The 27,991-nt window shown below is 46.3% G+C and overlaps 1 protein-coding gene across 1 annotated transcript in view; it reads right to left on the reverse strand.

Moving 5' to 3' along the window:
* The window catches only part of LAMC2 (laminin subunit gamma 2), a 55,556-nt gene extending 30,071 nt beyond the window's left edge, over positions 1-25,485 (reverse strand). Inside the window, exons 1-3 of the mRNA XM_040636301.1 lie at positions 25,176-25,485; positions 7,940-8,128; positions 156-291 (exon numbers count right to left, since the gene is read on the reverse strand). Coding sequence (XP_040492235.1) covers positions 156-291; positions 7,940-8,128; positions 25,176-25,254 — 404 coding nt within the window. The 5' untranslated portion in view covers positions 25,255-25,485. The remainder of the gene's footprint in view (positions 1-155; positions 292-7,939; positions 8,129-25,175) is intronic.
* Positions 25,486-27,991: the final 2,506 nt, after the last annotated feature.

Raw genomic sequence — 27,991 nt, forward strand, 5'->3', positions numbered from 1 at the left:
TGAGGCTTATTGTGAGGATCAAACGGCATGACCCACGTGAGGTCCTCAACAGCGCCTGGCACACGGCTGGTGGTCAGCAGTGTCAGTGGCCACGGCTGTCAGTGTCATTGTCACCCCTCAGGGCCACAGCTGCAGTGGTGTGGGCGGGTGCTTACAGTAGCCGTTGGTCTTGGGCGCACCCGGCGTCAGTGAGCGAGTGGAAGCCTGGCAGACAGCGGTCACACCTGTCTCCGGTCACACCTGGCTTACAGCTGCACCGTCCAGAGTGGTCACATCGAGCGCTAAGAGAACCTGTAACCCACGAGGTAGGGAAAAGGAAAGAAGAAAAGGAGATATTCAGTTTATACGGCATTAGGAAACAACCGAAACCCCATGGGAGCTCAATGGCTGCTGAGGGGTGACTGCCACCTGCCCCCTCTAAGGCGTCCTTCACGTTTCTGGGTACACGTCCTCCCCAAGCATGGCTTCCTCAGGCAAAGAAACGGCAGTTACTCCTGGAACCGTTTTTACTTCTGTATCTGCTCTGATTCAAACATTAAGTAGTATGTCAGCCACTGCTTTTAAAAAGAAGTTTCTTGAGTCCTTGAGACCTCAAGAAGAGGGACAATTTGTGAATGAGCACATTCAGCCTCCTTGAAGAGAGTTAGCCTGTCCTCTCTCCCTAGACCCTGCCTCCCACTCTCTTCCCTGCCTCCCTCGTCACCTCCCTTCCCTCCTTTCGTGCTGCTTTCACAATGGACTTCAGATCACATTACTCAGCTGTTTCGTCCTCTGGTGGCCCCCACCATAAGCAGAAGAAAATGCAAGCTCTGTATCGTGGCCCACGGGACTCGACCTCTCCTACCATATCGCCTGCTCTCCTTCACTCCGTTCCAGCTCCCAGCTCCCCCAGCCTGTGTGTAGAATGTGCCAGACCGCTTCTGTCCTCCTGGGATCTGCTCCCCCGGGCCTGGAAAGCTCCTTCCCCAGAACTCCACCCTAATTGGCCCATCCTCAGCTGTCAGGTCCTGATTTAATATTACTTCTCTAGGGAAGTCTCCTCTGACTCCCAAACCCCAAATAGCCATCCCACTGCTCTGAAGTCCTGCTTACTCAGGATGACCTCAGCTTGCGTTCCCTGCTCGGTCCCCAGGGCCCCCCCCAGTGCAGAACCCGACGCAAAGAGGATGCCCAGAAATCTGTTGGAGGAAGGCACGTATGCCAAGAAAGAGGTCGGAGTGGTTGGGAAAGAGTCAGGGGTGGGGGGAGCAAAAGAGGGGCAGAAAGGTGGTGAGAGGTTTACCTCACCTACTTTACAATCTCTCTGTGCTTGGAGAATTATCAAATAATCCACATATCTCAACTAACTGTGGTGACCAGGCCACCCATAATCTATAAAGCCAACAGAACGCTAACCAGTTGCTCCTTTCTTTCTAATCGGTTATTCTGTGAGTTTTTGATTCACTAGTAGATAAAATTCCACAATAAAGATTTTGGCTCTGTGCCGATATAAAGGCTTTTTGCCCCATGTGAACCTGAAATTAACCACATTCACTGAGTTGGTGAAAGACGCCATGTCAACTTTGCAAGGCTTGAAGGGGTCCTCGGTGGTAATGGTATAAACTACATTTTTTGAGCATCTACCACACGTGAGACACTGAGTTCGGCACTTTATATATGTTAGGAAATGCTATCTCCTAGCAAAATAAGAGCAGACAAAAGAATAACAGATCCATTTGGGGGTAACAGGGAAGTATCAAAGGCTCGGGAACTATAGGCCCACAGTTCAGAAAGGCATCTCTAGGGCAATCTGCAGGATGCCTCAGGAAAGGGAACACCAGCCCTTGTGAGAAGCATCCTCCTGTGACAGGATGACCCAGATTGGAGGCGGCTGGGTGAGAAGGGGAGCAGGGAATCGCTGAGAGAGCCACGTGGATGCAGAATGAACAGACTTCCCCTTTTAGGAAATAGATGATGGGGGGTGGTGGGGATCACATGATGACACCAACGTCCCAACATGCACACTAGATGCAACATGAGGCTATTTAGCAAAGAGAAGGGGAAAAAGGAGCAAGATCTCAGGTCATGGTCATCTCAGGAGAAGGTCATGAGTTTAGTTTCGGACATTGTGAACTTGAGTTTCCAGTGGCACATTAAGGTGGAAATGTTCACCTGGAGCTCAAGAAAGAGGCTGGGGGTGAAGATCTAGGAGTCTTCAGCACACAGGCCAAGTAGGAAGCAGAACAGGTATAAGAACACTTTGAGGGCAGATAGAGAGAGGAGGGGAGGAGCTTCGGACACAAACAGAACCCCATTAATTAAGGGGCCTTTCATAATCAAAGCAGAAAGAAGTCTCAGGACACTGGAAGCCAAGAGAGCAGAGCTCTGAGGGTCAAGGGAGGAGGAGGGTGGGAGTTTCAGAACCTAAGGCAAGAGAATATTTGAGGAGATGAGCATGAAGAGAGGCTCCCCGCGCTGGCATGCGCAGACCTCCACACCCTGCCCTGCAAGCAGTCAGCCAACAGAGCTAAGGAAAGGTTCTGAGTTATGCTCCAATAAGCAACATTCGACAGAAGACATCTTTCTTTAATACAATTCACTTTTTTTTTTTTAACACAAACGATTGTCAATCTGAGACACAGAAACCCATTTTTTCCCCATTCCAATAAATGGAAATTATGCTTTCAACCTAAGAAAATTCTCCCTACAGTTTTACAGAATGAATTCTTCTTAGAAAATGGAGAAGTCTGTACTTTGCTTTTGGGTTTGGCCCACATAGACCAAAATGGTTACTCTGCAAAACACCTTTCTGAGAGAAATTAATAATCATCGCATGAAAACAGACATTCTGTGTCAAGAAAAGTTTGGGAAATGGTGCACACTTGATCCCTCCGAGGTTTATAACATTCTAGTACCTTCAGCAGGCATGGAGCTTGTTTATGTTTTAATGCCAGCATTTCCAAACATTCTTTGACATTCTTACAGGCCACATCTATTACTATCTTGAGGAACGCTGTGTCCTACCAGGACATTATCTAGGGAATCCTGCTCTAAAAGCTGGAGGCTCAAAGAGCCCAGACTTTGAAATCCAACAAATCTCCCTTCAAAACCAGCTCTGCCACTTAGCTGTGTGTCCTTGGGCAAACTGCCTACTCATCAGTTCTTTTAAGGGAGGGTAACCACCTATGCCTGTGGAGCTGTTGCAAGACTTTGGACTAAAATACATAAAGTGCCTCATTCAGTGTCTCACACGTCACGGGCGTTCAAAGAATGCAGTTTGCACTGCTACCTCCGGCCTCCTTCAAACCTCGCCAAGTGAACGTGGAGACGTGCAGAGGTCCTTACGGTGAGCATGACCACTTTATGTCACATTCCGAAACTTCCAAACTAATAGCGCTGGGTTTTCAAACTCTCTCATTAAAAGAAAAACACCTGGCCCAACTCCTACTTCATAATCTACTCTTAGGGACTGTGAACAACTGGGCTGAAAGAACAGAAACCAGCTTCCTCTTTCAGTTCTGTGTCCCAGTAAGCTCTCTTAGGGCTTCTATGGAGACGGTCTACGTGCATCTGAGGGCTCCGGAAGGTATGCTAAAATGAGTACTATTTAAAAATTAGGGGCACCTATGTGGCTCAGTCGGTTACATGTCCAAGACTCTTAGTTTCAGCTCAGGTCATAATCTCAGGGTTTGGAGATCGAGCTCCGTGTCGGGTTCTGTGCTCCCAGCAGAGTCTCCTTGTCCCTCTCCCTCCTCCTCTGCCCCTCCCCCTCCTCTCTCTCTCTCAAATAAATAAATAAATAAAATCTTTTTAAAAATTAAATAAAATAAATAAAAATTAAATCAAAAAGAGGCTACATCCTTTGGAAACCTTTAAATATATATCTACACTTGTATTTTGAAGTAACATTATTATGTTTTTATAATATTATGTAATATATAATACAACTATATAATTATATTTAATAATGATAAATTATTATTTAAGAATGTTTTAAATAACAACCCAAATGTTATAGTCCAAGTAATTCACCGTCAGGGTCATACATACGTAAAAAATAATAATAAAATTAAGAGAACAAGTCCAATATCCTATATGTCCACACAGGTCTCAAGAATTTAGTTGTCCTGGGAGGAAAAAACCACACAAGGACACACAGTGAATTTCAAAATATTTGCAAAAGGTTCTCAGGGCTCACACGTGTGCTTACAAGAGTTGAAGGTAACTCAGCCCTGTCGCTAAATCCACAAAGTCATCATCTAAAAGTAAGTCTGGGGGCGCCTGAGTGGTTCAGTCGTTAAGCATCTGCCTTTGGCTCAGGGCATGATCCCGGAGTCCTGGGATCGAGCCCCACATCAGGCTTCTCCGCTAGGAGCCTGCTTCTTCCTCTCCTACTCCCCCTGCTTGTGTTCCCTCTCTCTCTGGCTGTCTCTCTCTCTGTCAAATAAATAAATAAAATCTTAAAAAAATAGTAAATAAATAAATAAATAAAAGTAAGTCTGGTTGCTATATTTATGAGAAATTGATGTGAAATCCAAAATATGTGACCCTTTTGGGGATTACTAATGCTGGTGGCTGCATTCGCCGCACATGGACTGACTGCATTTTTCGGAGAGATGTGTTCTTTGGCATTTGAGATGGCATATACCATAAATTCCCTTGAAGGTGACAAATATCTCCCGGCTGATTGGGAGACTGAGAAGTCACACAGGGAATTCAACTTGCGCCACCGGGCGAGTAATCTGGGCAGCCAGCGTGTAGTGGGAGACGGCACGGGGTGGGAACAGTCTCTGTCACTGACATGCCCCTCAGCCCAGCAGCTCAGGCTCGGGAGCTTCACGTCTTTGTCTCTAGAATGGTGTGTGGAGTGTGTTAACACATACAGGTTGTCAAGTTGTTATGAGCACTGAAGAAGACATAGTATATGGAAATACCCTGGAAACACAGAAAGCGTTAGTCAGATCTTAGGAAATAATATCCATGAGGTTTTTCCTGGGTATCTAATTGTCTGCCGTTGGGGATAAAAAGACACCACTCTGATGCTTTTTTCTTTCAGGTGGAAGGAATAAGACGGAGCAGTTCTCCACCAGAACCTTGGATTATAACTTCAGCCCTTGCAATGGCTCGTTGTGAAGACTAGAGGCCGTTCATCCCCTCTTCGAGGGCTCTGTTTCCCTGCTCTTTAAAAATATTCGAAAATTTCACTGCCAATTTCAGGGTATTAATAAAAAAATAAAATGTTAATAAATAGTTTTAGCCCAAAGATGTGGCCTCTGCAGGCTTCCTTCTAAACTGGAATGTGACTTTTTAAAAAGCCGGTGTTCCAGGAAATTGCAACACCGATCTCTGTCCTAATAATAAAAACAACTCCATCAACTACAATTTACTGAGTTGTCTACCATGTGCCTAACAAACCTCATGAGATCCTCACATGCTCTTGGGATACAAAGAGCATGGGGATGGGGACCCTTTTACGGATGGGGACCCTGGGGCCGCGAGAGGTGAAGGGACAATGCCCAGAGTGACACAGCAGTAGTGGCCGCGCCCAGGCTTGAACCCGGGCTGTCCAGCTCCCAAACCCACCACGAGTCTCTACACGATGATCTTGGACGTCAGCGCGCCTGGGGCTGGCACCTTCTCTGCCACAGAGCTCTACAACCTTCGATGGGTCCCTTCATCTCCCTCTCTCAGCCTCTGCTACCGCATTTGTACGATGGAACGAATAATAGCACCTGCTTCACGCCGTTATTCGTGAAGGTTCATTCCTGGATGAAAGCGTCTAGAAAAGAGCCTGGCACACAGTAAGTGAGTAATGCGTGTTAGCTATCATTTAATAAGCCAGAAATTATCGCTGGGCTCCCCCACTTCCTACCAAGCGGTTCACACCGAGCCTGGGATGTCTATGGCCCTATGGCCCGAAGGAAAAGAGAAAGCCAGGCTCATGGAGGCCGGGCGAGCAATGGACTCCACAGTGAAGAAGAAGAGACAGTGTGGCAAACACTCCGTTACCATCTCTCTGCTAAGCCGCAGGCTCCTTGTCGCCTCTAAGACGAATACCCTTGTCTTCGGGCCAGGCTTTCCAGCTAAGCCAATTGAACTTCTAATTACATTCCCACCGATCATTTTGCCGGGAAGACCCAATTCCGGTGACTCACAGTGAAGCTGCATGACCTACAGGGATACGGGCTCGTCAGAAGGATCGAAAGTGCCCTAAAATGGAGTAATTTTCCTTTTAATTTTTCTTTATGAAGTTCTTCGATTCACAGGGAGAACTGCTAAACTCAAAAGATTCTGGATGGTGACTTTACACCACGAAGCTGAGCAAATCAGACTCAAACCACACTGTAACAACAACTGGTGGATTTGGAAGTGCCTGCTGGGATTCGGGTCTCTATCGCCATGGGGTCGTCCCCAGTTTTCTAGTGAGGCTCTCCCACACCCTCGACCAGCAACTCATGGCTGGACCAAACCTGCCCGGTTTTAGATTCTTTCAGCTGCTGCTACGAATTCGTTCCACAGAGCTACACTGAGTCATGGCCACGCACTTCGGCTATCCTCTTCAAGCGGATTAATATTTATCATATTACGCTATTAAACACTTTCTAACAAAGAAGAGAAACATACTGCCGAGAAAGAGAATACATGCAAATAAGGTAGTTTAAAAAAACCCTCCACTTATTGAACAAGTACTTGTCTCTCCCTCTTTGTATGTACTAACGAGTCTTCACTGTCCGTGGTCAGTACGGCACGCCGGGTACGTCTGTGCGCAAGAATTACCCACAGAGGTGTGAGCACAGCACTGGGTGACACATTTAAAAAAAAACAAAACCAAAATACAACAAAAAAAGAGGCCTGCTATTAACCAGTCATCCTGTAGGTGCTTCCTATTTATTGATTCTATTTTCTCTGGTTAACAGCCCTGAGAAAGACTTCAGTGGGCCTGTTCGTCGGGCAGTCTCTTGGACCAGTGCCACCTTACATGCTAGCACCTAGCATAGCACCAGAAACAGATCTTTCTATCCCTTATTTTTTGAGAGGTTGGTCAAAGGGATAGCTGTGGATATGGAGAACTATCACTGAAGCTTACAAGGCTTCCTTTGTCCCCAGGTCAAACTGTCATCTGCCAGGAAAAGTAATCATGTGCCTCTTGCCACTAGAATTCAAGCCAACGTGTCCTAAAGACTCCAGCTGGTTCCTACAGCCCAGACTTAAGAAAAACAGGTTTCCTTTCAGCCTGAAATTCGGAAGACACCACCACCACCAGTGCCTCATAGCTTCCCGGCTGTTCTACACGTTGAACACCACTCTCTTGTCCTGCTGGTTTCTCCCTTCCTCCCCGCTTTCTGTCCTCCCACCCCTCGTTCATTGCCCTTTTTCCCAACTACTTTTTTTCTTGTATAGTTGACACACAATGTCACGTTAGTTGCAGGAGTACAACATAGTGACTGGACATCTACAGGTCATGCTGTGCGTCCCACAAGCGTAGCTACCGTCTGTCACCCTACGAGGCTATCACGATATCACTGACTATATTCCCCACGCTGTACCTTTCATCCCCGCGACTCCCTCATTCTGTAACTGCAAGTCTGTGTCTCCCTCTCCCCTTCACCCGTGTCGCCCATCTCCCCACTTCCCTCCCTTCCAGCGAGGGTCAGTTTGTTCTCTGAATTTATAGGTCTGATTCTGCATTTTTAAAAAGTTTATGTATTTATTTAAGTAATCTCCACGCCCAACATGGGGTTCAAACTCATGACCCCGGGATCAAGAGTCGCGTGCTCTTCTGACTGAGTCAGCCAGGCGTCCCTGATTCTGCTTTTTTTTTTTTTGTTTATTCGTTTGTGGGGTTTTGTTATTGCTGTCGTTCCACTTCTGAGCGAAAGGATCTGGTATTTGTCTTTCTCAGTCTGACTTATTTCACTCAGCATGCTCCGCTCGGGGCAGCCACGTCGCCGCACACTACCTTTGGTGTGACAGTTGCAGGGCAGGCAGCGGTCCCTCTCCCTCTGTCGGTAGAACCCGTCCTTGCACCGCTCGCAGCGAGGGCCATCCGTGTTGTCGTTGCAGTTCAGGCAGCGGAATCCATTCCCTGTGTGTCTGTGGAGCTCGGCATCAAAGACGCACTGCCTGGACTTCCCGTTGCAGTCACAGACTAGGGGCGGGAGGGGGGAAGACATCGCTCGTAAGAAGCTCAGAGACAATGTTATTGTTATTAATATAAATTACGGACGGGGCACTAAGTAGTCGTGCTAACGACTTGGAGTAAGCTAAGGAGGAAATGGGTCGAATGAGGATTGTAAGAGTCCTTGCCCCCCCCCCCCACCCCAAAGGAAGCAGGAGCTCCACTGGGGCTAGGGTGCTGTCAGAGAGAACGTGAGCTCAGGGTGGCCCAACTGTCCCATTCCTCAAGAGACACCAACCATCTCACATGATGTATTTTTATGTAAAAAATCCTGATTTACATATTTGCAGGGCGTTTTTAAAACCCAGTGCAACCCCTAGAACAAGTCTACGGGCTAAAGAAGACCTGAGGGGCGCCAGCGTGTGCGCTCTGGCACAACTGTCTAACAGCGGGTGTGTCATCTGTCCCTCTGTGATGGTCAAGGCTGAGGAGCCAATATGAGTGTCTGGACAGGTATCTCCCTCCGCCCCTCTCTGTGCCTCGGTGGCCCTCCCAAAGCCACATGTCAAAGAGAACCAGAGTCCCCTGAAGAATACATTTTCGCAAGTGTCCGGGAAAGTTCACCCCATTGATGTTCTGAAGACACTCCTGGAGTGACACCCCCGTGGGGGACCTAAAAGCCAGTGAGGTAACATGTGGAAATACTCAGCATTGTTCCCGGCGCAGAGCAGACACTCAAAAAATGTTTCAGCCACAGCTGAGAAGAGAAAGGTGATAAGCCTTGAGGTTAAAAGAATTGGATCCAATAAATACCAGTTCTGCTGTTTTCCCGGGCAAATCTCTTCAACTCCCTGAATCTCTTTTCTCTTACAAATGCGGAAGGCATTACCTGCCTCCTTGGATTGTTGAGAGGATCTCATTGAGAAAAGAACATCAAGTCCTTCCCATCTGCTACTTCACTTACACAACACAGGGAGACAGGCGCTGCCTCAGAGGAGAAAAATGCCGTCCAGAAGGTTAAGTAACTTGACCCGGTGGAGAGCTGGGGTTTGAACCTGTGTCTGATGCCAAAATCCACTTTCTTGCCACCGAGCACACTATCTGCATTGGCCATGTGGCCTCAATAACAGTCTGTTTCTAGAACTGCCTAGGGCCACAACTTACCCAGAGCACTGATAAAAAGATTCGACGAATGGGTCAACAACGCGCACTGAACAGCTGCCCTGTGCGGGCCGTGTCAGGCTCTGAAGGGGCAAAGGTGATGAAGTGAACCCATGAGCTTCCCAAGCGACTTCCTCACCACACGCGGTTCCTACAACTCGCTCTCTAATCTGGGGAAGTGAACTGACATCTCTGCAGAGCCCGCTCTATCTCTAGACCTTCCCAGGCATCCGCTCGGTCACTTCTCACAGTAACACTTCAACGTGAGCTTTGTCACCCCCATTGACTGGCTGAAGAAACGAACGCTCAGCGACAGTGGATATCTTGCTTCAAGTCACACGGTTGAATGGCAACCATATCATTTGCTCCGAGGTCTGTCCAACCACAAAGCCCTCACCCTCCCATTTCACCCCTGCTTCTCAAGAATCTGGTTACCACTCGGCATGGAGGTGTTCCTTCTAGAAATTCCTCACACGGGCTTCTTCAGCCCCTACTCAAATCTTGTCCCTCCACAGACGGCACTGGTTGTAATAAATTATTTATTTGTTTTTTTGAGTTTTAAATCTGCCTCCCTCCCTGGAATTTTTACTATGTGTTCTTGTTGTTCCCTGGAACACGCACACACACACACACACACACACACACACACACACGTACTCCCTTCTCCATTTACTTATTTTATTTCAGACATTGTTTTACAAGCACAGTAGCAGCCGAAACTTTGACCGTCTGAAGACGGTGACAACATCTCCCTCTTTAGCCTTCTCTCCTTCTGGTTACACTGGAGACCTATCACGCCCAGGTCTTTCAACCACATCCCGTGTCACTATTTCTAGATTCTTCTTGACTGTCCTCCAAGGAACATACTCTAATTTCCAATGTCTTTCTTGAAATGGCCAGAATTTATGACAGCACTCCAAGTATGGTCTGAACAGCTCAGCTTGCAACACGACTGGACACTGTAATGCCAGGGACACAATTTAACATTGCGTTAAACTTACAGCATACTAAGTTTGCGCTCAATTCAGACTCCCAGGTCTTTCTCACCAAACTGGTGCCAAGTCGACTCTTCCCCAATGAATGCTTGTGTAACTGATTTTTTGGATTCCGAACAGATGTGCCACACAGCTGTCATGTGCTGTGAAATCACCGAGTACATCGTTAGGCACGTACAAGAGCTAAGTCCAGCAGCCAACGACCCTTGCGAGGTTACCCGGCTGGGTGGCCCAGTGTGCCAGTGCCCTCCCGGCCCTGGGTGCCTTTGGAGGGCAATCTCCAAATAATCACAACATTTTCGTTGTGCCTCTCTTCACCCAGAACAAACTTTTGGCTGATACTAGTTAACTTGATAAGGATAGCTCATGAAATATTTATTCAGAGCAATATTTTAAAAATAGACAACCTGCTTATCAATTAACTTTCAATACCTCCCTCCCCTTCTGTCCTTTCTCCTTTCAGGCTCTACACTGGGGGGAAGAAAACAAAACAAAACAAAAAACAAAAAAACCCCAGCTGTGTTCTTCCTTTAAACCCCCAGGCTTCTGTGGGGGGGACATGGCACTTCCAGCAAGGAGGTCAGCAGCCAGCAGCTCCACTCTGGAACTTGCCCTGGGCCGAATCCCCCTCCTCTGTCACCTGAGTTTCCGTGAAAGCCCAGGGTTGTGCTGACTGGAGTGAGGGATGCGGAGGCCTTGTGCCCGGGTGTGTATTGGCCCTCCGGGTCTGCACAATGTGAGCAGTGCACCAGGACACCCCCCAGCCTTGCCTGCAGAACCTCGAGGTTTCCAAGCTGCACCGAGCTCAGCACTTAGCCGAACTGCACTTTGCTTAATATTGACTCTTCGGAACAGTAACACCCGGAGGAGGAGAGCAGAGAGTTTGTTCCTTTTGCATGGGATGACCCCCTTCGTCACTGCAGCATCTGAAACATGGTCTCTCTCAAATCACCTTCCGAATTTGGACTAACTTCCCTAAAACTAAGTATTACTTGTGCTCACTGCGGGGGCGGAAAAAGAATCTTTTTGTTTCAAATTCCAGAATATTCTTGCAATTTGTTAATAAAATGGGCCTCCTACAGCTGGAGCCTGGTCTTTTTTATTCCGTGACCCATTCCTGCCTTGCCACGGGCCCAGGCACACTGGCTGCAGAAGGGCACTGCCACGCTGGGAGCGGGGATGCAGGGAGCAGCGGGGACTCTGCCAGAAGGGCTGGCGGGGAAGCAGCCCACCGCAGCCACGGGGGGACCCTGCCCACTGTGGTCGGCACTTCCACTTAGGTTTCTAAAGAAGACAGAAATCTGGCTTTGTGTATGACATCTACTGATTTTTAAGTGGGGGCAAAACTTTTTTTTCTTAAATTTCTGTTTGAAATAAAGCTGTGTCCAAGGGCGAATCTTTGCATTTGATTCTGCTCTTATAACAGGCAGAAAACACTGTCATGCTTTACAAAAAGGAGAAATGGGGCCCTCGTCTATGGCACAGTGGCCTGGTCATAGTGGGTATCTGATGTTTTTTGTTGTTGTTGTTTGTGTGTTTGTTTGTTTTTAAGATTTTATTTGTTTATTTGAGAGAAAGAGAGAGAGAGAGAGCTAGCATCAAGGGTGGGGAGGGGCAGAGGGAGAGAGAGAAGCGGGCTCCTGGCTGAGCAGGGAGCCCAATGCAGAACTTGATCCCAGACCCCTGGGATCATGACCTGAGCCGAAAGCAGACACTTAACTGACTGAGCCACCCAGGTGCCCTATATGATGGTTTGTGTGTTTTTTTTTTTTTTTTTATGAACAAATGAATAAATGTTCTCTTGAACTTCAGGAAACCCCTAGGTGTGTTTCCACCACCGAAAGGACTCCATGTGTCCCCACATGTCTGGACCTGCCTTAAAAAAACAAATACTAATACTTGGCAGTCACTCTCTTCCCTATTCCTTGAAAGGATGCTTTTCTCGACAGAAGCTCAGTCCAGAAAACAACCTTGCTTGGTAACTTATAATACAATGTTTTATTTAGGTTAATATAAGCCTTGGCTATATTTTCAAACAGGAAGAAATTCTTAAGATGTTTATTATACTTTCCTTGTTTTATATTTAGCCTTGTTCAATTTCATGTCTAGAATTTTCTTTTCATTTTTATCTTATAATTGACTTGCTATCTTTCCAAATTTCATAAATAGGCTGTCTAGTTTCCATTAAGGAATCTTGACACAAAGACATGTGATGGAAGTATAAAGACGGGCATCTTGGGCATTTCCTGGGTTGCCTGGGAAGCATTTATTAAGGGTCCATTCACTCAACAAATACGTATGGGGCATCTAGTATGTACCAGGTGCTGTTCCAGGCACTGGGGATACTGCGGTAAACGAAACCAATCAATGTCCCAGCCCTCGTGGAGTTTTCATGCAAGCCAGAGGGAAAGAAAATAAACAAGATAGAGAATAAAAAAGATAGAGAATAAACAGAGAATATTGGGATAGTGATATCTGTTAAGGAGAAATACATAAAGCAGTGAAAGGAAATAGGAAGTTGCAAGGGGAGGAGGAAAGTGAGGAGGAAAGAAAGGTTGAAGTACCATAAGCTGGTTTTTTTTTTTTTAACGATTTTATTTTTTTAAAGGAATCTCTACACCCAACATGGGGCTCGAGCCCACAACCCTGAGATCGAGAGTCACCCGCTCTACCGACTGGGCCAGCAGGCACCCCTGGTTTACTATTTTATTTCTATTTTGATGCTGTTCTGTTCATGAGCTTTATCCATTTATCTATTAGATGTGATGTTTCTCTTACAAATTATGAATTATTTACCTAACACATGTATCAAACTATTCCTCTTTCATTTTGTGACATATTTTACCCCTCTTGATAAATCTCCTTTCTCTCCAAAATCCCTCACTGATAGATTTTGCTTTACTGGTTCTTACTCCTTTTCCCCCTTGCTTCTTCTGTCCTTGGTCACTGAGATGTACATTTATTTAGTTCATTTAATAAATACCACTTCCCACCTGACAGGGAGGCTGCACTGGGCACTTGGACTTCATGAGCCAGCATGATTTCAAAACAGGGAGATGCCAATGTTTTACTTTGTCAAATAAGAGATTAAATATGTATAGATTTAATAAATATATTGAGCTTTATATTGAGCTTTCTCAAACACTCGTCACATTATCCACGTTTTCCTCATTTCACATGGACAGACATGGGTCTGGGACCCGGCGTTCACTTATCACCGTAGCAGAAAAAACAGACACAAGTCACTCTGGGACCCTGAACAGACCCAGAGCCTTGTAGTGCCCTGGAATCAAGATGGGCAGTTTTCTCTCCCTCTTTCACTGAGCTCAGTGTCACAGGTGCCAGGTCCTATCCATTGTCTTATTTGGCTATTCCTTTGTACTGTGCTTTTCCAAGCGAGGGCCATGTCTGCAAGCTTCTGTCCTGTCCTCTCTCGGTGCCCCCTCTCCAGCTCCCCCCATCCTGGTCTCTGGCAGCCGGGGCTCTCTCCACAGCTAAAGGAATGAGATTCATCGAACTGACCTCAAGCCCTGTGTAAACGCGTGGGAGACCAAGTCATGTCCCTCAGGTTTTCACGTGCTTCTCCCAGTCCAGTAGCGCGTGGGTGGTTTTTGTGTCTGACGGTGCTGGCGCTGCTCCTTGGCACCCGAGCATTTATTATAATAATAACTATAATGGCATACCGTCGCGACCCTCAAGGTGCTTCTTAGAGAAGCCCTCCGGGCAGCCAGGCAGGCTGATCCACCCACCACCACCCACGCCCCCCAGACACAGATCCGAGAGCTGGGCAGCCCTCTGCAAACAATGGAGCAAGGTGTGCAGAACCCCTCGGGCTCACTTCACAGCACTCCCACCCTCACTCACACTCACGGCTCCAACAGGTTGAGACAGGAAGCCCGGGGCAAAGGCTGTTTCCAAGCTGCATCCTTAGGAGAATGAAAGGAAACCGAACACACTTCCTAGGGTTGTACTGTCGCAGAGCCTCGGCATAATCAGCCTCATGGTGGCCGTGCATCAGGACCTCATTTTAAATTTCCCATAGGAAACACTGCAAGCAGTTACGAGAAATTGTAGCAACTTGGCCTTAATACAATCATTTGCGTCTAAGCCGATCTTCTTTGTGGTTCTAAACTTAAAAACGTGCTCTGCTTTTCACCCGTGTGACTTAACAATTTATGGGATCACCGTCTTTTTAGTGCTCTAACAAGTAACAACAAATTTAAAAATCCAAAGCTCCTTTCAAAACCCTGTGGGTTTGGTGCTGCCGACCTCTCCAACTTCCTCTCATTCCTCTTTGTCTCCCTCTCTCTCTGGGCACCAACACACAGACCCTTCATGAGTTCTGGAAAGCACCCCCTTCCTCCCACTGCAGGCCTCTAGGCTTGCTATTTCCTTTGCCAGGAGGGCTACTCCTCCACAGCCTTTTCCAAGCTTGTACCTAACAAAAGGCCTGGGGCTGTGACGGCTGGGAGGAAGGAAGGAAAGAAGGAAGCAAGGCAGGCAGGCAGTTTGACGTTAAGAAAAGCCAAAAAAGCACCTGAAATCTCCCAGGAGTCAGGGTCCCCATATGAAATTTTCTCAACACGATACACCAAGTGTTCATTGTCTACATACATGGCATTCAGCATACATTGAAAAAGCTACTGTTTCAACCGAAAAAAAAAAAAAAAGCATGGTTCGATGGAAACAAAGAATTGCGAGAAGGTGATAGTTTCAGTTAGAGGGAGTGTCTCAGACTTTCAGGTTTGCTCTCACGCCAGAGGAACTACTCCCGCGTCCTGACAGCCTGCGCACCGGTGGTGGTCCGCGAACCCGGAGCCCCGAGCTGCGCTGACGCCCCGAGGGCAGCAAGGCCAGAGCGAGGCGGGCGGAGGGGCCGGGGGTGAGGCCGGCCGAGGCCGTGAGATCAGCTTGCCGGGGTCGGGCAGCCGGGACAGGCAGTGCACTTGGCTGGCGCGCGGGACGACCTCAGGGGCTAGGAATCCGGCGTCGTGTTGGAACCTGGCAGCGCGCGCCGGCTGCCCGCGCCCACAGCCCTGCCGCCCGGGGCCTCCGTTCGCTGCTCCGTGCTCATGCTGACTCAGTTACACGCAGCACGTTTGGGAGTCCCCTGTGATCGCCTGTGGAGGAGTTCCTGCGGGGATGGCACTCCATTCGCTTCCTTATTTAGAGGAAAGGTGTGCGCCCCCCGCCAGCGTTTTGTGCCCCTCGTTCCCTTTCGGAGAGAGACGCCAAATTTTTTTCTGTCCTTCCCTTTTGAAACTGTCTTCCCTGGGACCCTATGAGGCCATCCTATCAGGTTTCCTCCTGGCTTCTGACCTTGTCCCCAAGTCTTTGTGGCTCCTGTCCTTACATGAACTCTAAATGTTGGGGTTGCTCCAGGCTCAATCCTGAACCTCCACGAGGCCTCACTCTCACCCCAGCCAAGGGCTTGGATAACCGTGATAGATCCTGACTGGGTCACCAAGGTCCTTCCTGGCCCAGACCAGCCACCCGCCTGACATTTCCAACCGGTGGCCTTGCGAGCTCTTTACACAGAACATGTTTAAAACCAACCTTGTAGTTGTCATCCCTTTAAGTCAAAAGGCTGGAAGCTATCCTTATAGGTTCTCCATCCTTACTTGTCCATATTGACGCAACACCAAATTTTATTGATATAACCCACCACATAGCTCAAGCCCATCCAAGTCTATGTCCATAATAGCCCCTCTCACGCAAACCCCATCACTTCTTGCCTACACGACTTCTTAACCGAATTCCCTACTTCTCCTGCCTCCACCCAGCAGTCAGAACACCTTTCCAAAATACAAATTCTACCAATACCTCTCTGGTACCTTTCCTTTACTTTTAGGATAAAGACCCAGAATTCCTTAACATTGCCACAAAGACTTCCAATGGTCTAATCCTACCTACTTTTCCAGCTTAATTTCATGTAACACTCCCCACTGGGACATCTTCACCTCTCTCCCATTCATTTCATTTATACCTCATTTTATGTCTTCAGTTCCTCTGGCTTCTTAAAATTCTTGCTTTGTAAAGGAAAAGCATCACGGTGGGGAGAGGGGAATGGGGCTAAGATGCCACCGCCATCTTCCCTTTTGTTTGTTCAAAGCAATTACGCTAAAAATTCAACCTTCATTTCTCCTATTGACTATTACCCCCTTCCTTTGAGTCAAAGAGCTGGCCTCCCGTAACCTGGCAACACTTTTCTGCTCAAAGATAGCAACTGGCACCTCCGTGAAGTCCGTCGTAACGAGGTTCGTCAACAGGAAGTCCAAATGTAAAGCATTAGACTGAAAGTGGTGAATAAAATGAACGTTGAGGAGAGTATACTCACATTTTTAAAAAAACCCAAAACCTGGCAAATGTTTATCTCCAGAACAAAAACAATTATTGAAAGCGTCCTCCAAGTAGCAATCAATTCTAAGGTATTTTTGGTTATTTTTTCAAATACGCAAATTGCACATTACTTACAAAACCTAAAGCAAGATACAACTGACATCTATCTGGTGGATACCAAAGGCATTGGTAGCTATCATCCTATTTGCCAAAATTGAAGTCTCCAAACCTGAGATACTCAAGATGACAAGATGAGTATTTTTATTGTATTACACCTACATGTAATGATGAAAATGCTTGTAAGTATTTTCTAGTTTTAAAACCTCCTTCTTGAGATTTTTCTTTCCAAGATTTAATATGTCTCTCAGGTTGGGTGAGAATCTGAAGATTTCTTCATTTAAACTAATCTTGAAATATTATGGTTTAATGTGTGAATGTCTGCTTCCAGCTTCATCTTTTTAAGACATGTCACAATATGTGTTCTAATTAAAATTTAAAACTGAAGTGGCACTTTCCTCACTAAAGAGTTTTTAAACTGAATTCAGTTTTTCTCTCACATTTTTCACAGCTGCCTTTTTTCTTTTCTTTTTTTTTTTTTAAGATTTGATTTATTTATTTGAGAGAGAGAGAGCATGAGCCAGGGGTGAGGGGCAGAGGGAGAGGGAGAAGCAGACTCCCCACTGAGCAGGGAGCCCGCTGCTGGGCTGGGGGCTCGATCCCAAGACCCCAGGATCATGACCTGAGGCGAAGGCAGACGCTTAACAGACTCAGCCACCCAGGTGCCCCATACTCTTAATAGTCTAAAGTCATCAAGAGTCAATGAAATTCAGATCCCCACATTTTCCTTTTGAATGATTACAACTTAAAAAGAGTCACCTAGTTTCACTAAGAGTTCATAGCACATTATATTACAACTTAGACTTGGAAAAGGCCCAGGTGGACTGCAGACACTTGGCCTCGTAAGGCCTACACCAGGAGACCACATCTGGAGATGTCTTCCCCTAATGCTCCACCAGGGCCCAGGCGGATGGTAGGGAGAGGGAAAGAAAGTCCCAGCCAACAGGGGACACCAGTTGTCATCTAACCAGCAAAGGAGTTCAGGGTAAGGGAGGAGGCTGATGGCTCAGTCTGAGTGAGTTCAAAGGTGAAAGGGAAAAGAAGATTAGGACACGAGATATAGAAGAGTTTCTCCTTTTCTTACACCTGGCACGAGAACGGGCTCTACACCAAGACAGCTGGTGTCAGCTACAGTATGGAGACTCAGTGAGCAGGCACGGTAAGGGTTCCACGTGCAAAAATTCAACACCCCACATCCTTCTGACCACACAAGCAGCGATTTCTATGAAATCATCTATGAAGAAAAGCATTTCAATATAAAAAGCATATTTGACTAACTTCAAAGAGTATGGTATTCACCGAGCATTTTCTACACAACTCAACAAAAGGTATCCTATGCCCTTTTAAGAGCAGCTGAAATAAAGAAAGGTAGAGTGTTCAGGACAGCTAGAGGTGACATGAAGCAATGAGGACCAAAGGGGGAAAAAAAACTGGGCATAAGGAGTCTGGGTAAAGGAAAGCTAAAAAGGAAATTCTGATTTGTATTGAATTGCTTTTCAGAGTATATATTAAATGTGGTTTTTCAATCATTTAAATTCATATTTTGTTGGCTCCTTTAAAAAAAAAAGTTACCAAATAAATACTTGCTCTTTAAACACTGAATTGCTTTTAGGAACAATATATTTTTGTACAAGGAGATTAGCCATAGACTTTTTGCTGTCCCTACAGCCCTCCGCAAAGATACACCCATGGAGGTAAGTGCATGCTTACTCTGCCCCATTATAGCTCTCAGTGTGACAAAAGAATGAGGGTAATTCACGTACACTTACAATGTTGCGAAAATATGTATGGAGTACGTTTATAGCATCTTCCTTAGAGATTCCTTTCTGGAAGAAAATCCTTTTGAAAATCATAGATTAAAACTGTACTGCTTACAGTCAGAAGAATGAATCAAATGGTCTTTGAGGGGACCAAGCATTGTTTATATGTCCATAAAAAGAAGTAACAAATATCCCAAGAAGAGACTGGACCACGAAGGCTCCACCAGGGAGTGGGCGCCATGTGCCTTGCATCTCAGCTGGACAAACCCGCTGCTCCTCCAAAGTCCCCTCCCACGCCCGCTCAGCTGTGGCCTCACCTCGTTGCCCGTGGGCCTCAGCATGTAAACGCCCCTCCCACCATGAACGCCCCTCCCGTGAGGCAAGAGCAGAAGCTTTGGATTACTGTTGGACCCACTGCCATTGCAAAGTAGACCAGTCTATCTGCGATGAGAAATGACCTTTCAACATTCCGAATCCCCTTTTAGCAAAAGCAAAATGGGTGATAATTTGAAATAGGAAATAAGTGTAAAGCTTTCATGGTCCATGTTCTGGCCATGGAACTGCCCTGATCCTGAAAGACTCTAAAACTCATACCAATGGTCTCCAACAGGGAGAGAAAAATAGTCTCTGGACACAAATATGCATATATAGAGTCAAAATGTCAGCAGTTATTGAAGAACAATGACTGTTCAAACAAAAAGGCTTATCGCTGTCCCTCAACTCTCCTTTTATTTTTATTATTTTTTAACTGAGCCACCTGGTCAATTCCAAGCTGCATGAAAATCTGACAACAAAGTTGAACAACAAAAGAAAAAAAAAGAAAGAGAGAGAAAACTTAGTCATTTAAAATCTGTTCTCTTGTCAATGTCCCCACAAACTAGAGTTTGTGTTTGGTTGTACCCTGTGGTCCCCTGACAGTTTTGAAGGAAGGGCCACTATAGTGAGTCACGTACACAGAGACTTCTGAATAGACAGGACACAGAAGCCCCTACTAGAGACACAGGGATGTTCTTATAACAGATCAAGATTCCATCAAGTCTAGAAATTAATTCAAATGAAAAATTTTAAGAAGAATTGGAAATAAGCCAAGAAGCTGTCTTGTTAAAGAACATTCATCTAGCAACCGAAATCTGGCCCCATTACCAAGTGCGTGGCTCTGGTCAAGGCAATCACTGCTCTGTGCCTCAACTTGCCCATCTGTAAAGGACTGCACATGCTAGGGCCCAGCTCCGTGATAACTAACTGTGAGAATTTGCACCATTCTTTACCTGGGGCCTGGGTATCATGTTCCTCATCTACAAATGAGAGACTCTCGTCCAGAACCTCTACGGACCACTCTCCTTTAGGACCATGATGCCGTAGGAAGAGAAAAAAGTGGGGAAATGCGCAAACCTTTTTGTAAGAAATGTCCCACCTACATGCAACTAAAGATATGAGTAACTGTTCCAATGTTTAAATTAGTGTGGGAAATGATTTGGCTGCAATTTAATTTTTTCTAGAATGTGAATACTGATGGCAATGAATACAAATAAAATCCAGAAAAGCAGCAGTTGGAATTCTGTAAATGGCCGACCTGCCTGAAGAAGGCCAGGACGCGTACACCTTCAGCTGGGGATCTCCACCTCTCCTGGGATACAGCAGAAGGAAAAGACTTGAGCCCTTCCATTGATCAGTGTAGGAGGAAGCACCATGCTCTTCTTCTCTCATAATTGTGACATAAGGAAGCACATGTTTGTTGGGGAGGCACGTATACAGACATACAGTCACCCACAGAAACAGAAAAGACTTAGCTTTGGGCTTTGGATATGATTCAAACATTACATCATGTACCTGGTGGTTATTATATTAGAACACAGCCCAGTAATGATTCAGTAATCCGCTAGGCCTAATTCGTGACTAAATTAGAATATTCCACAATCTATGGCACACCTATTTCTACAGCGGTCTGTAACAGATAATTCAAGACTTGTCCTTGGAAATTTCTTTAGGAAAAAAAAAGTCTATATAATTGAGCCACTAAGAACTTTAGTAGGAAAAATATTTCCAAGATTGCCTCGACAACTTAATTCTACGCTCCTGAGTTTCCCAGCAGCACAGATCACAAACCAACATTCTTCCTCAGCTCCTGGGACCAGTCGAGCTAAGCCAATGGCTGCCCCCAGCTCAGGACACCAGAATTTAAGCCTTCATAGGAATTTCCAGCATACACTCTAACCCAGTTCTATACTCCGGTTTATTGCACATACTTGAATATAATAAGGTGGAGGTTTTTATTTTTCTGGGGTGGGGGGGAGGTCACATTTAAGTCTTTTCAAAATCTCCCCTAGTATGGGGCACTTTCTCAATTGCTTTTATTGTTAAAATATTATTTGGGGAAGACACATTAATTTGACATGACGTCAATCAATGTTTTGGACACTTATCAGTAAGAAAGAGGTCAGACTGTTGAACACAACTTTCATTTTCATACTTGTTCATTATCTCACAATGGCGAGTGCTGAAAGTTGTCATAAATAAACCTTTCACGATGATTATGCTGTGAAGATTACAGTGTGTGTTGAAGGATAGTTTTTAATCTGTGGACATTTTGAAAATGATGTGCTTTCCAGTGACAGCATCAAAAGCAGACTCAAATCGAACTGCATCTCAAGCCACCTGGTCCGAAGTGAAGACGAAACCGTATTCGAGTTGTGTTAGATGCTAAGGTTGAGTCTGAATGTAATTAGTTCATGGAATGTGGGTTTACAAATTAATACTTGTAAGCTATTATTTTATAAATTTTGTGACTTTAAGTGGGTTTGTGAATTAATATGCTAAATGAAGCATAAAAAGACATGTGACCACTGCATCTGCACTGCTAAATGTTTTCATAATCCGGTTGGCCAAACCCCTTTTTTGGGGGCAGGACAAAGATTCTCCTGTTGAGAAGTGAGAGGCCAGCTTCTGTGGGTATATTCTCGAGAGCAACAGACTTGATGAATCTGTATGTGACACGATCTGGTGGCTGACAAAAGGCAAGGATAAGAAATGCTGTGAAATCTAATTTTGGAATTCCAATCTGCTTTGGGTCCCTTGTCAGGAATTCCATTTGTTTCATTGGGTAAAACCCGGGATTCATTCCAGCCGGAGCAGAAGGGCTCCTCATCACCTTTCTTGGGCTAATGAAAGGAGCCTCTTCAAAAATTTTACCACTTAAAACTCAGAAGGCGCCATATTGCCATTCAGCCCTGGCAAGGCAGTTAGTCATGTCATAGTAATACTGAACACGTAGTGGGTGCTTCCTAGGCACTGTGCAGAGTGCTTTATAGGTAATGATCACAACAGTTTATTTTCCTCATCTTAGAGATCAGGAACCTGAGTAACAGGGGAAGTAGCTTGTCTAACCCCCACAAATGGAAAATGACAGAGCTAGGACTTGAACCCAGGCCTGCACCTGTTTGCACGATGCTGTACCATTTCCACAGTTTAAGTAACAGAATCCATGGGAGAGTCTAAGTCTTTCCATGGGACCCTACCACTATCCACAGCACCTCTTTTCCCACATCAGGCCATGGGAGAAATCCAGATTAGTGTTCTATAAACACCTTGGATTCTGAGCTTATCATTCTAGAATGATTGCTTCAAAACTTACCTGAGGGCTGGATCCAACCGTATCATTTTAGTCCTCATTCTTTGTGTATTCACATTCTTATACAAATAGCATGTATTATATCTACATTGCTGCAACTCTTCCTTGGGCTAGCAGAACACCCCCCTTTGACAATGTTCTCTTCTAACCTCAAGGCTCATTGCGCCCTATTCTGCTTCATTGTTGTTCCATCTCCTTGGTAAGTGTTGAGGTTTCTCTTACCTCGATGTCCCAGTAATCTCATCTATAGTCAGGGCTTTGTTTTCCACCACTGTTTTCAAGCTGTTCTAAACTTCAAAATCATAGTTCCAGCTCTTCACCAGGACTGTTGCGCATCTCCACTTGTGTCTCTGATTCAACAGATCCTCATAGGAACTCACCCCTTCCCCTTCATCCACTACCCAACCTTGCTCCCAAAGCCGATCCTTCCCTTTGAGCTCTCGTTTCCTTTCATGGCATCACTGTCTAACCAGTCACACTAACCTCAGACCCATCTTGGACTCTTCTTTAGTTCTCATGATTTCCCCTGACTTGTATCGCTAACACATGCTCGCTGGGTCACCAAATTCTTTCCATTTTACCTTCTAAGTGTCCTGTCATCTCCTTCCACTTTGCTGTTTCCACAACCACAATGAAAGCCTTCGTCATTTCTCATTTGGATTATTGCAATGGCCATTTGTCGCCCTCGCCCCCCTCAAGTCCATCCTCTAAGGCCTTCAGTGAGTGACTTTGCTAAGACACGAAGCTGACCAGGCCCACCCCTGGTTATAAACCATCCACAACTCTTCTTGACCTCTGGGGCACTACCCTAACTGCACAGCCTGGCACAGAAGGCTCCTCATAACCAGGTTCCTGGCTCCATTTCTAGTCTCATTCCTATCAACTTCTTGCCCCTTCTCCAGTCATGTGACCCACGTGAACTATGATCCCGACTGATGGAGCTACACGGCACATTCTCTCACACCAACCGTGAGTTCCTGAAGGGAAGTCCTTATCTAGCTTACTGATCTCTGCAGGTCCAAGTTCACTATTTTTACCTGCACTGTTGGCTTCAGACTTTTTAAAGAAATGTGGTTCCAGGCATTTTAAGGCTCTTCGCAATAATTCCTCGTCCTTTCAACAACTCTGCCAGGTGGCACACTGCGCCCATGTAACAGGCAAAGAAGAAGATTCCAAGAAGCTGAGAAGCCTGAACGATTACTAATAAGAAACTAGTAAGTGGGTCAGCCAAAATTTGAAGCCAGGTCAGGCTGACTCTAAAGCCTGTGCTTGAGCTGAGACCATGCCTGTTTCACTGATGAGATCTAGCACCATAATTTCACCTTCAAGAGAACAACTTGGAAGCGATGTCATTGCTTTAGACTCCTAGGTGCAGCCCACAGGATGCCCAGAGGCAGGCCACTCTGGGGAGTGGCAAGTCCCATACTTTAGTTCAGCTTACGCTTCATTCCAGCAACCCGTGAACAGAAGAGCATGGGTGCTCTATGAAGCTCTTTGAGGAGGGAGCCTAATATCTTAAGCAGCCCATCTCCAAGGAAGAGGAAAGTCTAGAAATGAGACTGAACACGGCTTCTGACTTACTGGTCTAGATGGAATACTCAGAGCTTATCTATCCTAGAGAAGTACGAGTCCAAGTCTGTCCTCCTGAGTCTGATTTTATTAAACAGTTGATCAAATCCTACATGTTTATTTCTGTTATCTAATCCTCACACCTATACCGGCGGGAAAATTGCTTCAATAATCACCCACTATGTAAAACATACGTACTAGCTGCCTTGGTACTTTTACAATGTGGTCCCAAAAGCTCCAGCCTGAGAAGCCCCAGATCAAGTGGCAGGTATAGCTCTCCCAACAGCTGGTGTGTGGCTTGTGCAAATCCATGTTGGTGTTTTTGCATTTTAAGCCAAGGGATATAGTAGTTGATCCAGAAGCAGTTCCTCTGATTTCTAAATTCTAATATTCGACGACTCTCCTTACTCTTAGGATGTTTCTCACTAGGTGAACTCTAAGGGACCTAACCTACATGATTATTTTCATAAGTGACTTTGGAACATGGTGGTCGGGGATGATGGGTTGGCTGTTAATTCCAAGAAGGAAAAAAAAAGAAAAGGACTGTATCAGTGCTTTCAAACACATGCTAAAGTGTCCATGCCATTCAAATATAATTCAGGCCAGCCATTTAGGGAAAGTCGAAGATAATTCCGTGCCTATGTGAACATTGTCTCATGTTCACGCATTCCCATGTGTGAAAATGACTCTTGGACCCATTGAAATGAGTACTGAAATGCCATCAGGTGCAGGAAGCAATATAAATATGAAAATTCAGGGTAATGAGCCATGCAGATATTATTGGTAAAACTCAGTGACGAGGAAAACATGGGTTATGTGTTGTCATAGCTGACACATGCCTATAGCAAACGGTTGCTAGGTTCTCAGCAAGTTTTGTTTACATCAGTGAGTTGAACTTCTCACGAAATGACAGCCGCTGGATCTCGAGCTAAGATCAAATGATCTATGACATAGGTGCCCAATAAGTGCCTGTTGAATATTATGTGAGAATACCTTTAAGAAGTAACGTTATGCAAAATAAAGCATCGCCAAGACTCCTACGGCTCAGTCTCCATCCCAAAGACGAACTGGGAATTCCAGAAGGGTTATTAGGCTCCTTTTCCATCTTTGTGGTGTTCACAGTCACAGAAAACATTCCCACCCAAATCCCGTCCACGAAAACGCATTACGGGAAAGAATGTATATGCCAACGTATTACTGATATTCTTGATCAAACCGGGGCCCACTGGTCCAAAACGCAATCAAGAAGGAACATTTGTAAAGGAAGGAAAATCCTGGTTTGGCACAACCTGCCGGCTTCACGTTGGAAACTCAAGACTGTATGTAACATTAGTCTTAGGTTAAACCCGATCTCCAGAGAAGCCCCAGATGCGGGAGGAGGAGGGAGCTCTAAAGAAGTTTCGACACAGTGGAAACCCTCGGAGGTGTGCTCAGCCATCACAGGCTGCAGGGCAAGGCCGGTTACCAGCTCAGGGCTGCAACGTTTCCTCCGGGGGAAGCCGACTCACCTTCCCTCCTGGAGGTGGCCCGGGCTGCAGGCAGGAGGAGCGCCAGGCAGAGGCAGCCGCTCAGCCAGGGCGCAGGCATGGCCGGGCCGCGCGTCCGTCCGCCGCGGAGGGGTCTGCACGCGCCTCGCCGCCGCCGCCGGGTTCCACTCTGCGCTCCGCTCTGCCTGCCTTTTCCGTGATCAGGTGGTTTTATCGACTCTTCTACCTGACTCAGTCCTGACAGGAAGAGAGCCCGTGTTTCAGGGTGTGACTCACCTGTGAATAAGGAGGACCCAGCCCTCCGGAGGCAGACAAACACACAGGGCGCACTCGGCGCTGCAGCAGCGCTCCCCCCGCCGCGCCCCCCCCGCCCCCCCGCCGCCAGAGTTGCACACCTGGCCCGGGCCGAGGGTGTGGCGCGGAGGCTGCGGCCCAGGGATCCTGCGGCAGGAATGGGCCAGGTCCCCACAGCCCGCCTCCTCTCCCGGGGTGGTCCGCCGCCCAAGGCACCGAGGTAGCCAGCTCCCAGCCTGCCCCTTCCTCAAACCGGGAGCCCCAGGCTCAAGGGCGCAAACTCAGAAACCAGGCGGCAGCCCGGATCGGCTCTGGTCTGAACGCCTGCAAGGGAGACAGGCCAGTCCGAGAGTCCAAACAGCAGCCCTCCGCCACCCCACCTGCTCTAACACTTCTTTCCTTCCGTCCCCATCACCAGGCTGGACGGAGGGCTCCTGTGCTGGGACCCCCTAACTTCCTGGTCACCTGGGCTAGAACTCACAAAGTCGCCTGTTGATTGGTTGGCCTCCCTGGAAGGCTGGTATCACCCTCTATTCCTACCGTCTAGTGCAGTCAGTGCTCAGTAAATGTTCTGTTGAACAGAATTATTCCTTTTACATCTTAGAGCATTTTTCTGATACAGTTCTCTGTGGGCCCACAGAAAATGTTTGACAAGACTAACGTGAGTGTCCTCCAAATCCATTGTGCTAGGTGAAGGGTGTGATATCCAGGAAACAGCAAATCTTGCTGTAGCCTACATTGTCTTTATCCCTGAGGAGGCTGGTGGCAATGATGGGGAGGCCGCTGCCAAACAGAAGCTTTGGTTCCTACTAGAGACTGAAGAAGTCCCAGACCAGCCGTCTGGGTGGCTCAGTGGGTTAAGCTACCAACTCTTGATTTCTTCTCAGGTCCTGACCTCCCCTGGGGTGGTGGGATGGAGCCGGCTTTGGATTCCACTCTCAACGCACGGAGTCTGACTATCCCTCTCCCTCTGCTCCTCCCCCCCCTTTCTCTAAAATAAATAAAGTCTTTGAAAAATTAACTAAATAAATAAAAATCACCAGAGGTTTCTACGTTTTCAATATATATGTACAATCTGTCCAAAACCACCCCTCTCCTACTTTTCACCATCAAGGCCTGCAAAGGCTCCCAATAAATTGCTGTTCACTGACTGAATGTTCTCTAGATAGTTCTATAGATGATAAGACAATACAACATAGTGCATGATTATGTGTCAAAAGGTGTTAGAAATTCAGTTTATGCATGTAATTGAGAGCAGTATGGGCTGACTGGGACCGCTAGGGAGGGTTTTGTACAAAATGTGGACCATGAACTAGGTGTTTGGGAATAATCAGGATCTGAATACAGCACTGAAGAATCACAGGATGAGACAGTTTACTGCAAACTGGCTACCGTCTACTCTAAAATCGCCAGCAACAAAAAATGAGGAATAGAAAGGAAACTCCAATTTTTCTCATCCCAAGCATCTACTCTTCTCTTCCATTCTGTTCAGGAATCAAATAAATAACATAAAGATTTTCTCTCTCAAAACTCCTGGTGTCCAGTTACTGCTACTGTTTCAGTTCCTGGAGACCAGGTCTTTATAATTTTCCCATCTAGGCGCGAGTACATTGTAGAGGCTGAAATCATGTCCCCGGGTCCCCGAGCCTTGCACTTGTACCCATCAGTGTTGCGCAATCCTCCACAGTCCTGCGAGAACAAGGAACAGAGCCCTGCAAAATAAAGTCTTGAAGGTAAATTTCATTTTAGCACAGATTATTATAGTTTACTATATATATAAAACATATATATTTTTTCACTCACCATCATTTTTGGATAGTGACAGGAATAAAAGCTATCACATATAGAGTACCTACTCTTTGTAACTGCTGTTGTAAATCCTTTATACATAACCACACATTCATCGTTGAAACAACGGTACGGAATAAGTGTACTATTAATTTCCCATTTTACAGATGAGAAAACAGAGGCATGGAACGGTCAACAACATGTTCAAAGTTGCACTGCATAGTAAGTGGCAAAGCCAAGATTCAAAACTAGACAATCTAGTTGCAGACTTTGTAGGCAGATGAAAAAACCCCATAAAAAGACAAATGCACAATACTGAATGAATTCAGTAGGCAGCTGGTGGGCTATCAACATCCATGGACTATTGGCCGACAGCGACAGAGCCAAGTCACAATAACTCTGAACAAGTACTTCTGATTTTCCTATCATGCAGGCTCTGGAAGGCCCCCCAGATGTCACCTGGACCTGGGGTAGAAAACGGGCAGCCGGGCCCTGGGCACCTCTTTTATGTGAACAGCGGCCTCTTTTATGTGAACAGTACATGCCAGCGTTTCTTCTTTCCTCCCCTTCTCATTGCCTTATTCTGGGTCTCTCCATGCATCTTAACAACCTGTCTGGTTCAGGCTGGAGACGCCTGCTCTGGCTTAATCTCCTACCTTGCTCCGAGACAATATCAACCCACTTTGCCAATTTGAGGATTTTTCCGCAGTGCTCTACTGGTCAAAAGTCAAAGTTCTTGAAGGTTCTTGAATTCC

Source organism: Ursus maritimus, unplaced genomic scaffold, assembly GCF_017311325.1.
Source record: "Ursus maritimus isolate PB19 unplaced genomic scaffold, ASM1731132v1 scaffold_2, whole genome shotgun sequence".
In the NCBI taxonomy this organism is placed as follows: Eukaryota; Metazoa; Chordata; class Mammalia; order Carnivora; family Ursidae; genus Ursus; species Ursus maritimus.